The 12,967-nt window shown below is 34.4% G+C and overlaps 1 protein-coding gene across 2 annotated transcripts in view; it reads left to right on the forward strand.

Moving 5' to 3' along the window:
* The window catches only part of CWF19L2 (CWF19 like cell cycle control factor 2), a 101,301-nt gene that overhangs the window by 81,024 nt on the left and 7,310 nt on the right, over window positions 1-12,967 (forward strand). For both annotated transcript variants that reach the window (XM_037137657.2, XM_037137658.2), the window contains exons 13-16: window positions 2,210-2,422; window positions 6,030-6,146; window positions 8,896-9,051; window positions 11,154-11,234. In XM_037137657.2, coding sequence (XP_036993552.2) covers window positions 2,210-2,422; window positions 6,030-6,146; window positions 8,896-9,051; window positions 11,154-11,234 — 567 coding nt within the window. The remainder of the gene's footprint in view (window positions 1-2,209; window positions 2,423-6,029; window positions 6,147-8,895; window positions 9,052-11,153; window positions 11,235-12,967) is intronic.

The raw sequence follows: 12,967 nt of genomic DNA on the forward strand, positions 1-12,967 counted from the left end.
ATGGTTGAGATATGGGTCTCAAGTTAAAATAATAACTTGTAAGTTAGGGCAGTTTACATAAATAGACAAACCTGAAAGAATAAAGAGATATACCAGGATTAATATAGAGAAAAATAAGGTATAAATAAATTCCTACTATGGACAAGGAAGCTAATGTGCTCTGGGAAATACCTAAGCAGTAATCTTTTTCCTGATTCTCTCGATGATATTTTAGACATTTTCTTCTATTTACATTTTGTTCCATTTTCTCTTACAGTTATTTAAGGTAGGAGTTGACGTTCGAGGCCTTTCTTGTTTTCTAATACAGGCGTTCAGTGCTTTCGTTGCCCCAGGGAATTCTGCGTTACCAACATGCCACATGTTCTCATATGTTGGGGTTTTTGGAGGCTTTTTTGTCATTCAAAAATACTCTCTAATTTTCTTTGTTGTTGTTGTTGATCCAAGGGCTATTTGCAAGTGTGGTATTTAGTGTCCAATAGTTGGCAATATTCCACATATCTTTATGTTATCAGTTCTAATTTAATTCCATTGTATTCAGTGTACATACTTTATGTTACCTGAATCCTTTTAAATTTATTGAGACTTGTGTTATGTCACGAATGTCATCTATCTTAGTAAGTGTCCTGTGTGCACTTGAGAAGAATGCGTATTTGCTGATGTTGGATGAAACTTCTGTCATTGTCAGGTCAAGTTGGCTGATAGTTTGTTCAAATCTTCTATGTGCTTAGTGATTTTATACTTGTTCTATAAATTTTTGAAACAGTGGTGTTTAAATTTCTGACTGTAATTGTGGGTTTTTCTGTTTCTCCTGTCATTCTGTCAAGTTTTGCTTTATATCTTTTGAAACTGTTACTAGGCACATAAACTTTAGGATTGTTATGTCCTATTGATGATATGACTCTTTTGTCATTATGAAATGACCTTTATCCTTCACAGTGTTCTTTACTTTGAAATCTACTTTCTCTGACATTAATAGAGCCACTTCAGCTTTCTTCAAGTCTTAAAATATTTGCTAAGATCCAAGCATCTTGCTTTTGCTTTGTAGTTGATGATAAAAGATAGTTCTCTTTTTGGTACTTAGTAATCTAAGTAGAACTTAGAACTGAGTCTGATGGAAGTGAAAACGCAAGTTAATAGGCAGTTATGATACGGGGTGGTCATCATAAGACCGATGGGAGTACAATACTGGAGAAACTTAGAAGATCTAGAAAAGTTATTTGTGGAGGTGACAACTAACTCTAAGCCTCATGTTGGAATATGAGTAGGAGTAGATTGGCAAAATGGGTCAGAGAGTGGTATGTGCAAAGCCTGAGCATAACAGTACTTTGGTAACTAAAAATAGGGTGGCTGGAGCATAGAGTTTGCATAGGGATGTGATCAGATGTGACTGGAGATGTGACTGGTTATCAATTCCAAATCACAGAGAGACTTGTAATAATAATAACAACCGTGGTTCACATATATAAGTTCTTACTGTGGGCCAGACATGTGTTGTGAGCATTAAGTGAGATAACCCTATTAGACAGATAATATTGTTATAACCATTGTAAAACGAGGAAATAAAGCATAGAGAGCACAGAGAAATTAAATAACTCGCCCAAGGTAATATAGATAGGCAGTAGAATTTTACCATGGTCGTTCTATCATGTTCAAGCTTTGAACCATTATACTTTCTGTGTCTATGATTTAGTAGACTAAACCAGAGCTTGGACTTGATTCGATTCACAATGCAGATAGCTCTTTGAGGATTTTAATTAGGGACATAAATTTGTGTTTTGTGTTATAAAAGCCTCACCCTGGGTACAGTTTATTTTGTGGGTGGTGTGGAGAAGGCACCTAGAGATATAGTTAAAAAATGTTTCAATATACGCTGATTTTAAAGTGAAAGTGGTTGTCTGTGGTTCAGTTTCTCATCTAGTAAATGGAAATGAGAACGGTCCTCTCTTTGCAGGAATGGAAAACAATCACTGTACATAGAATTGCATGTAGTAATTACTCAGTAAACTTTAGCTGTGACGATGACAATGATGGTGGTAGTGATGGATTGACCCTTGAAGGTCAAACTGAAATTTTAGTCATGTTTTCTTTTTCTCTTGTTTTTAATGTAAGAGTTTTATCATAGAATTTACAGGTACGATTTAAACGTGCTATAGTACAATAAAATCTTAACTACTACCTTTTACCTGCCTCTGTTGTTTTGTTTTTTCAGTTTATGGGAAAAACAGATGGAGACTATTATACGCTGGATGACATGTTTGTCTCCAAAGCAGCCGAGAGAGGACATTTCGGCGAAGAGGAAGAGAACCAGAGGAAAAAAGCTATTGCCGAACACCGGAGTCTTGCTGCACAAATGGAAAAATGTCTGTATTGTTTTGACAGCTCTCAGTTTCCCAAGCACCTTATTGTTGCAATAGGTACTAAGGTAAGAAATACAACATTTATTGTTCTAAGGAAGCAGTTCAGTGGTGTAGATAGATGTGCTTCTTTTTTCATATCTATGCTATTTCTAAGGAATCTGTCTTCTCTTATTCTGTGTTTCAGATATTTTTCTTTTCTAGGGTCTCATGACCCACGATTCTTAAAACCGTTTTTAGAGTGGGTGTCCATATTTAAATGACATGATGCTGCTCTTCAGCGTTGGGTAGTAGTTGAGGCCCTGGACTTTGGGAGCCAGACTATCTCAAACTCTAGCTCTGCCATTTACCAGGTGTGTGACCTTATTTTTATGATTGGCACTTGATTCTCCTTATTAAAATCACCTCGGAGATAAACTCAGTCTAAAGTAACTTCTTCTTCCCTTACTTTGTCATAGAACCTATTTATTTCTTCATGGAATACCTCCTAAGTCGAAGAAGTTTACTCTGTTTTGTTTTACTTGTTTATTGTGTCTCTTCCCCAATAGTCTTTAAATTCTATGAGGATATAGATAACTTTTCCTCATCATTGTATGCCAAGCATACATGTTTATAATGTTTCAGTAAGTCTATATGTTGTCAAAATGATCACTTATTTCAGTAAATTTAATAATTACTTATTTAATTGTCACTTATTTCAATAAATATTTGGTCATTTGATTCTTATATTAGGTAAATCATTATTATGTGTACCTGATATACGCCAGACTCTAATTAGTCACTGGGGAAAATAGAGACTCAGCTGTAATTATGGAACTTGTTATTCTAGTGAATTAGGGAAGAAAATAAACAAAGTAATAATTTCTCTGATCTAAGAAAGTATTACTTGTCACAAAGCAGATTAAGCAAGAGAATGGGATGAAATGATAAGTATTTTTGAGAAGGTGGTATTTAGAAAAGGCTTCTGAGGAGGTATTTTGTAAAGATATGAAAGATGAGAAGGAGCAAACAACATGAAGAGATGAGTGAATAATGTTTCAGGAAGGGGCATCAGTGAGTGAAAAGCCTTGAAGAGGAAATGAACTTGGCACTCATGGAACTGAAGGAGGACTAGTGTAGATGGAGTGGAGTGAGTGAGAAAAAGTGATGGGAGAAATAGAATGAATTTCCTAATTTTAGGAAATCATAGTTCGGGGAACATACACATACGTTTTTCGTAATTTAATTAATTTGTTTGTTTTGTATACACACATAAACACCCCTATATACCCAATGGCTCTTCAATTCCACCTTTAGTATTTAGGTCATTAAGATAGTCAATTTTTTTTCTTCTTTTCCTCCATACTTTATGAAAAAGATAAATGTAAAAATTCCATTCAAAATTTGGTCAATTAAAAGCAAACGCATGTTAACTGGTTACTTGTATAAAGTTTTGTTAAGTTCTTTTCCAGACCATTATGTAAAATTTTATATTTTTATAATTATGACATTATATATAAATATTTCATTCCCCTCTAGTCTGATCCCTACCTTTAAAAAAAGTAAGAATAAAGTAACACTTAAATTTTTCCTGCGGTGTCTCAGGAGCAGCATGGGTTTATTTTCAGTGACTTCGTTTCCCTAGTGCCCGAAGACAGTCTGCGTTTGGGGAGACACGGAGTGTGCAGACCTTGTCAGTCTTCTGTCTTACAAGGCCAGCAGTTACTTTGCTGTGAAGCAGAAATGATGGATAGTATTTCAAAACAATTCAGATTTGCACTCTGCTTGATTTTCTCATATTTAAAGTTAATGTTTTAAATTCAAATGTGTTAATGGAACTGCATTGGTCCTCATTAGGGTCAGACAGTTAAATAACAGGCTGGTCGTCAGCTGTCTCTGCTTTCTCTTTCCTTTTTGTAAAATAAAAGTCACCTCACTACTTTTGTGTCTTACCACTGTGCTTTACTTTAAAAAAAAGAATTGACTATTTAAAAAAGTTTTTAATAGTTTATTTTTTATTGTATTTGATTTTTTTGACTTTGTTTATAAGAACAGTTTTAGATTTATAGAAAAATTGAAAAAAATAGTACAGGGTTCCATATACCTCACATCCAGTTCCCTCTGTTACTACATGTTATAGTAAGTATAGTAAGTTTGTTACAATTAATGACTCACTGCGGACATTGTGTTTAATTGTGAATATGTTTGTGATTTTACTGTAAACTTAGGTATTTACAGTATTTATTTTAGGTATTTATATCTACTTCTGCCTTGTCCTTTCTCAGGAAAGTTTTTAAAATGTGCATTATTTTGTTAAATATAGAAATATTATTTGCTATACAAAAGATTTCTAGCTAAAATCTACCAAAAAAAGTAGAAAATGAGGTCAAGCCCTTTTGCAGAATATTATTTATGTTTCTCATGAATGCCTTTTGCTCATCATACATGAGGTCTGTCCAGAAGGTATCTAGCCACATAATATGAAAAATAGAGACATTTATTGAAGAAGATACAAGAAACCTTTTACATAAGACAGTGTTGCCTCAATCCCCTTCAAAGTAGGCACCTTGAGACCTCACACAGTTTTCCCAGTTGCTATTAGTTGCCCCATCTTATTTTCTAGACTCTCATCAACGGTCTGGTCTGAAATCTCTTCCCTGTCAAAGGTAATTTTAATTTGGGGAAAAGCCAGAAGTCACAGGGCACCAAATCTGGGCTGTAGGGGGCTGAGTCACCTGTGTGATTTGATGTTTCACTTACAAGCTCTACATGAGACATGGTGCCTCAGCAGGTGTGGTGTTTGATGAAACTGCCAATCACCAGTTGCCCATAGTTGCTGTCTTCTGTCTGCATCACCCGAGTAGTTTCTGTGGAGCAACGTTCAAGCTTAACACAAAATTTGATTTGGATTCACTGTTGCTGTACCCCCTCAGCCATTTTGAATGTGATGGCCACACAGTACACAGGCTCACTCAGCTGCATCTACCATCCCCACTGACTGGTACAGTGAAGTCATGATAGTGCAGACATGCTCATTCCAGTCCATTCTCCTTGGCTACCAGGTTATATCAGTGTTGTGTAAACTATTCGTGTTATATTAACAGTAGCTTGACATTTTCCAGATAGACCTCGTACATACTAATTGACCCTTTTAAAAAACGATAGCTTATTATGGAAAAATAGCACCAGCTTATAGGTAATACATGTATGTAAATAAGTGGAACTTAGCCAAAGAAGTAAAGCCATACAGGGGTTATTTCTGTTTTCTCTTAGTTGGGTTAATTATTTTTTCTCAGCCAATGAGAGGAAGAAGGACTGAATTAATAAACATTAGTTAGACATCTCTGCTATTACCAGGCCATGTGTTTTTTTTATTTTTGCAAAATTATGTCAAGAGCTTTTAAAGCATGCAGCTTTCTCAGACCAAGGAAAAAGTGTCATTCATTCTGCCCTTGGGGAAGCTTAATCTTTGATATGTAACAGTTAAAACTGAAACTTTTGTTGTTACTTTGCAATTGATTAAAAGCTATCTTCCTGGCTTATAAAATATTAAATATCTTTAAAATATTAGAATATATTGCTTTAAACAAGTATGCTTTACTAAATGTTAGTCATATTTCCCTACTAAGGGTTTATCTGTTGCATCTGAGAATAAATAGCAATAACATTTCACATTTGCAATTTTTTTCTTTTTAGGTATACTTATGTTTACCCAATTTTCGATCTCTTACCGAGGGTCACTGCTTGATAGTCCCTTTGCAGCACCACAGAGCAGCCACCTTATTGGATGAAGACATCTGGGAGGAAATTCAGGTTAGCATGATAATGTTCATTATTATTGTAACACTCATGAGCAATCTTCACAAAACTATTGTGATAAATCCCAAAGGTTTTATACCTTCATTGATTTTAACTTTCTGAACTTGAAATCTTTTATACATTTCTGCAGTTGTGCATACCTGTGGATTATGATGTTTTCACCGTGATCCCTCATGTCCTGCAGGCTTTGAAAACCTTAAAAAAATTTTTTGAGATATATTGACATATAACATGTAGTTTTAGGTGTGTGGCTGAAAACATTTGTCTACTAAATAAACTGACAAAGTAATTACTATTTGCACTTTAAAAAAATCAGTGTCAATGGAATTCTATGCAGCAGAAAGAAAGAAGGAGCTCCTTCCTACCCTTTGCAACAGCATGGATGGAACTGGAGAGCATTATGCTGAGTGAAATAAGCCAGGTGGTAAAAGACAAATACATATGATCTCACCTTTAACAAGAATCTAAACAACAAAACAAACAAGCAAACAAAATATAACCAAAGTCACTCAAATAGAGAACAGGCTGACAGTAACCAGAGGGGAGAGGGGAGGGAATTTCAGGGTAAAGGGGGAAGGGTTTACAGGAACAAGTATAAAGGACACATGGATAACAACTAAGGTGGGTGGAAGTGGGAGGGAGGTGGGGAGCACTGGGGGAGGGTGGGCTGGGATGGGAGTAAAAGACAAAAAACTGTACTTTAACAACAATGAAAATAAATTTAAAAAAATCAGTGTAAGATTTCTAATCTGTGCATTTGTGAAACATGAGATAATCATTCTTACCACAGTAAGATAATACAATACAGCCAAAAGAAAAGACATTTTCAGAAAATAAAAAATAAATTTTGGAAGTCAGATGGATGAATATACATTCAGCATTTACTATGTTTTTATAATGGAACTGTCTGTCTCTGCTGCTGTGATTTTTGTGGGGATTTTATTACCAGCTTTAATTTCTGTTCTTTAATAATCTGGCCCAGAGTTTGGATTCAGGGACTCTTTTTCTTATCTTTTGTGTGTGCGTGTGGCCTTAAGAAATTGAAAAGCACAATATAGGTAAAATTGTTGCTGAATTATTTCAAGACCTCATAGTGATGGGGGGCAGGCAGGGAGAGAAAGGGAGAAAGGCGAGGGAGAGGTGGGGGGAGGGAGGGAAGGAGGAAACAGAAACTGTTTTTCTGATACCTGACAACTAACTAAATGGGGGCTACAGGGACTCCTAGTTGGAAAAATGTGTGAGAACATTTAAGACTTCAAAAGAGACTATATACTGGTCTCTTTCATCATGCTGATAAAGGTCTTTTCATCATGCTGATAAAGATGCCAAAAGAGGGGACACTTTGACTGCATTCCTGAAATTCAGTCTCTTTCTCCCTGTAATATTTAAGTTTATACTGTGAAAGTTATAGGGCAGACTATTGTAATGCATCTATGGCTAAGCAAGGATAACAATGTGGACAAATATATTTGATGTGAAAATTTGTTTTTTCCTAGTATTGGATGGCAGTGCAAAAAATAATTTAAAGTAGAAAGGATGCAAATGTAGTTTTCCATTTTTTTGGACTTTTCTAAAATGCTTTTTAAAAATTTATATGTGGAAAACGTATTTAACTTAGAGCAAAATATAGTGCCAAGTGGATTTAAGTAATACAGAAATCAAGTCTGCATGTTTTATATTTCTGTAAGAAGTTAAGCTACTTGATGAAAACATTGGGGTGGATAAAGAAGAAACTTGTTCAGTGTAATACATGTGAGTGCATGAGTATAAGATAATCCAAGTGTTGTGAGAAATTCAGACACAAAAGCATTTATTAATTCTGCCCAAAGGTATGGTATGTTCTAGTACAGGTTACGTTATAGTTTAGCAGATCCGATAAGCCGTATGCATTACAGAAAATTGAGTGAGGGAGGAAAAGCCGGACTGTTTTGTGTGAATAATGGCATTATAGCTCTCTTTGTGTGTGTGATAAAAGAGTATGTTGGAAGTTGTAAATTACTGTAACATAGTAAATGAATAAGATACCTGAATTCCAGCTTATTTAAAGAAATAGACTTTTCTGATTTTTATTTTTACTTTCAAATATGTATACAAAACTCAAATTATGTCCTGGTGAATATCCTTATGGTCATTCACCTGTTTTAGAGAACATATTTACAAAAATGATTAGATTTCATGACTAGGAATACTTCTTTCCAACCCCTTCTTGCCTGTAAAGTCTCTTTTGAAAAATCAGCTGATAGTCTGATAGGAACTCCTTTGTAGGTGACTGTCCCCTTAGCTCTTGCTGCTTCTAGGATTCTCTCCCTCATTTTAGTCTTGGGTAATTTAATTATGATGTGTCTTGTTGTGTTCCTCCTTGGATCCAACTTCTTTGGGACTCTCTGAGCTTCCTGGACTTCCTGGAAGTCTATTTCCTTTGCCAGATTGGGGAAGTTTTCCTTCATTATTTGTTCAAATAAGTTTTCAATTTCTTGCTGCTGTTCTTTTCCTTCTGGCACCCCTATAATTTGCATATTGGAATGTTTCAGGTTGTCCCAGAGAGTCCTCAGCCTCTCTGCATTTTTTTGGATTGTTTCTTCGTTCTGATCCACTTGGATGTTTATTTCTTCCTTTTGTTCCAAAGCATTGCTTTGAATCCTGGTTTTCTTCTTGTCAACGTTGGTTCCTTGAATATTTTGCTATATTTCATTTTGGGCATCTTTCATTTTTTGGCCAAGTTTGACTATTTTTCTTTCTTCAGTTGTTTAGAAAATCATTGGTAAAGATGTTTGAAGATAAAGGATTGGACTGCATCTTTTTAGAAACTAATATGAGCATGAAGAAACAGTATCATATGGTTTATGAATGCATTCCTCTTCCGAAAGAAGTGGGTGATATGGCTCCCATCTACTTTAAGGTATTTATAGATAATCTTTACATGCAGACGTATATTTTGGTACAGTGCTGGTATACAGTACCAAATACAGTCATCTTTATTCTTGTGTTTTTCTTTAATACGCCTACATGAAATTTTATATCATATACATAAGTAAATAAATAATGCTATATAAATTTCTATAGAAAGAAATTTAGGATTTTGACCTCTAAAGGCATACTTTTTAAAGTAAGTGTGAATATGCTAGCAAATGGTAATTTATAATTACTATTTCATTTTCTTAAATGAAAAATCAGTTTTATCTTGCATACTTCCACATCAAAATTATAGTCATAACTCTAGAAAACTTATCATTGAAATTCATGAGAGCCTTAGTTTATATAAACAGTACAAATAGCAATTTGTACATATTTGTACAAATAAACAGTACATTTGTACATATAAACAGTACAAATAGCAATTGCTGACAGAAGTTATAGCTGTAAGTTTTAATATTTAGTACCTCATTATGCTATTTGTAAAATGAAACTTATATCTAACCTTGACATATACTTTTGGATATATAGTAAATGACTAGAGTTCTTAATTAAGTATCATAATATTCAAGCATGTGAATATAAATAGCTTTTACTAAATAGCATGTGTTTGATGCTGATCTGAATACGTTATATTGGTAGTTATAGACTTATGTAAATATATAAATGTAGAACCATGTATGAAATGGTAACATGCACAATGAAAAAAGGTAATATTTTGTGTGATGGTTTTGGGAGACTTACAGATGCAATGTTTAGACAGTATAGGATGGTAATGTTTATTAATGTGAACTATACATTTCAGTAAAAAAGATTATAAAATGTTTTAAGGCTGCTGAGGTGGTGAAAATCTACTTTCTCTGTAGACCTTTTAAAAAAAATCTGAATGTTTGATTTAAAGAATTATGCTATTACAGTATAGAAGGATATGATCCCCAAATCCATGCCAACCCTGTGTTAAAAAAATCAGTTGAGTCAGTTAAGAGATTATTTTTTTTTATTTAAAGAATTTTTTTAAGGATTTTATTTATTTATCTTTAGAAGGGAAGGAGAGAGGGAGAGAAACATCAATGTGTGGTTGCCTTTTGTGCATCCCATGCTGGGAACTGGCCTGCAACCCAGGCATGTGCCCAGACTGGGAATTGAACCGCGATCCTCTGGTTCCCAGGCCTGTGCTCAATCCACGGAGCTACACCAGCCAGGGCGAGGAAGCGATTATTATACTGGTCTTCAGTGGAATTTTTTTTATTCTTCCTCAATATAGTCTTAGGTAATTGTGAATATAGGCATTGAGGTATAGGGTACAACCTTTGGTCATTAAAAATGCATTTTTTGTATTCAGCTTCAATTTTATGTGGAATGGGCACATTGTAGTGTCAACAACACAAGTGATTCCTGCCTTTTAATTGGGAAACAGTATATCTGATGCATTTAAATTGTTCTTATTTGAATGTTAATTTCATCATTAATATTGGCTTTGTTAATAATGATACTGTACAAAAATGAGATTATTTTGTGCTTAACACCCTGGCCTTTCTATTAAATATTTGTTTACCATAAATATTAGTCATATTGCCTAGCCTAGAAAGTTTTATAATGCCATTTGTATGTTTTTCCCCTGCATTTTTTTTTTATGTCTTTGTTATATAGGCAGAAATAGTTCAACTACTTGGTTGCTAAAAAGCATATAAATTACTCTTCATACTGGGAACAAGAGCTGTAAAACTAAATGTATTTATTTGAATAGATTTCTGTGAGTGGAGTAAGGAATTTGTAAACTTTTATACTCGTAATTTATGTGCAATATTAAATTGCTTTGTATTATTAAGGATTTTTAAAATCATATAAAGTTGAGCTGAAGTTAACATCAGTACAAGAGTTGAGTGAGAAAAATATAGCATGGCTAAAGGTAAGACTTTAAAAAATCAAGGAGTTCTAATTTTAAATAATAGAAATTAAAACCTATTCATTCAGAATCACTTACCATGTATAATATACCCTGTAGTTAATTTACTGTTATTTCATTTTTAAATTGTTTATTGTATTTGCATATATGTTATTTTTCATTAACAAATGGCTGTTTCCTAGAAAGCCATAATGGAATCTGATGAAGAATGGTCTATGAACAAGAAATTGATTGATCTCTCTTCAAAAAATATCAGAAAGGCTGTAAGTATCTTCTTTTCCCCTAATATTAGAAATTACACTTAAGGATCCTCATTAATTTCCATATCTTATTTGAGAAAGACATTTGTCTGGTTCTACAAATAAAGGAGATATTCTCTTCACTTTGCTTGATCTAGCCAAGGCACACTTGCTCCAGTGCTTGTCTGAGTGTTTCTCTCGGACCTCCTGGCCCTCTGCCGTGGTCCTGCCTGGATCCGGCTGTGACAGCCGTCAGACCTGCCACGGGAGTTCCGCTCCTGGGCTTCCCAGCTTCCGTGGGGCGAGTGGTGAGAGAGGCTTTCTTGTGGATAGAATTACAATGAGAGATATTTTCCTAGGTGTTTTATTTTGAATTTGGAACTTGTTTTTTGTTTGTTCTTTGCACAAGGTTTCCTGTTAAATCCCTTTAAAATAAATATAAGTAGGTAGTTACAGAATAGCCATGGGGATCTAAAATACATTATAGGAAGTGGAGTAGCTAAAAAACCTACTCATGACCCATGGACATGAACAAAGGTGTGGGGATCGCCTGAGGGAGTGGGGGTGCTGGGTGGAGGGGGCCAAGGGGGAAAAACTGGGACAACTGTAATAGTATAATCAATAAAATGTAATTTAAAAAAATATATAGAGACTGCAAAAATTAATTGATCTCACATGTAACATATAAGTGTATTTTTGTTCACGAGAAGTAGATAGTATTAAATAAAATAAGATTAAATAAAAAATAAAATAGACTACAGGTTCATTATTCTGTTGGGGAGTTTTTCACCATTTTTCTTAGTTCAATGTTGACTTACAGAAGAAGTTTTAGATACAAGGTTCACATAAGTTGAGTACTTTTGTAATAAATGACTTGTCTTTTCTAGAAATACAAATTAAAGGGAATAGAAGTAGAATTGTGACTTTCAGCTTGTTTTTTTAATTAAATAAGTGATTTAGTTTATAAATGTTTATTGAGTGTCTCCTATTTACCAGGCACTATTTAGGTGCTTGTCATGCATAGTGGAACAAAGCGGAGAAGATCCCTGACTTGATGGAGCTTATATTTTTGTGCAGGATTTAGCACCAGCCTGGGTGCTAAATCCAGTCTGCTGCCTGCTTGTATAAAGGAAATTTTGGGGGGAGACAGCTGCACCCATTTGTTTATATTTTGTCTTTGGCAGATTTCGTGCTGCAAGGGCAGACAGAGAGTTGTGACAGAGACTGTATGATCTGCAAAGCCTACCCCCTCAAATATTTTATTGAAACTTGTATAAGCTTTTTTAAATTTGCTGACCCCTCTTCTAGTAGTAATTATCACTAGAATATTTCTTTCCCATTTCTTCTTTGGGGAAGCTAGACTCCTGTTACCTGTGACTGATAGGGTTCCTTATTACGTTTATTATATCCCAGTCAAAAGATTCAAATTCCATTGCATTATTGAAGATAGTTAACTCAAAGATAAAATATTCTCTACCATCTTTTTTTCTTCCATTTCTGGTGAATTGAGCTAGACAATATATTTAAAAACAAAACATAAAAACCCTCCTAAAGTTCCTGTGTACTTCTGTCGTATGAGCCTATAGAAAAATGTATCTAATGTACATGCAGCTTTTGTGCCTGTGTTTCACTTGTCATACCATAATTTCCAATGCCATTAAATATTCTTTTAGAACATAATTTTGATGGCAGTTGAAAATATTTTGAGGAAGAAATTTTGAAAGAAATATATTCTCCATTTGCTACATTGCATATGC

The sequence above is a fragment of the Artibeus jamaicensis genome, unplaced genomic scaffold (assembly GCF_021234435.1).
Source record: "Artibeus jamaicensis isolate MK-2021 breed Jamaican fruit bat unplaced genomic scaffold, CSHL_Jam_final contig_585, whole genome shotgun sequence".
Classification (NCBI taxonomy): Eukaryota; Metazoa; Chordata; class Mammalia; order Chiroptera; family Phyllostomidae; genus Artibeus; species Artibeus jamaicensis.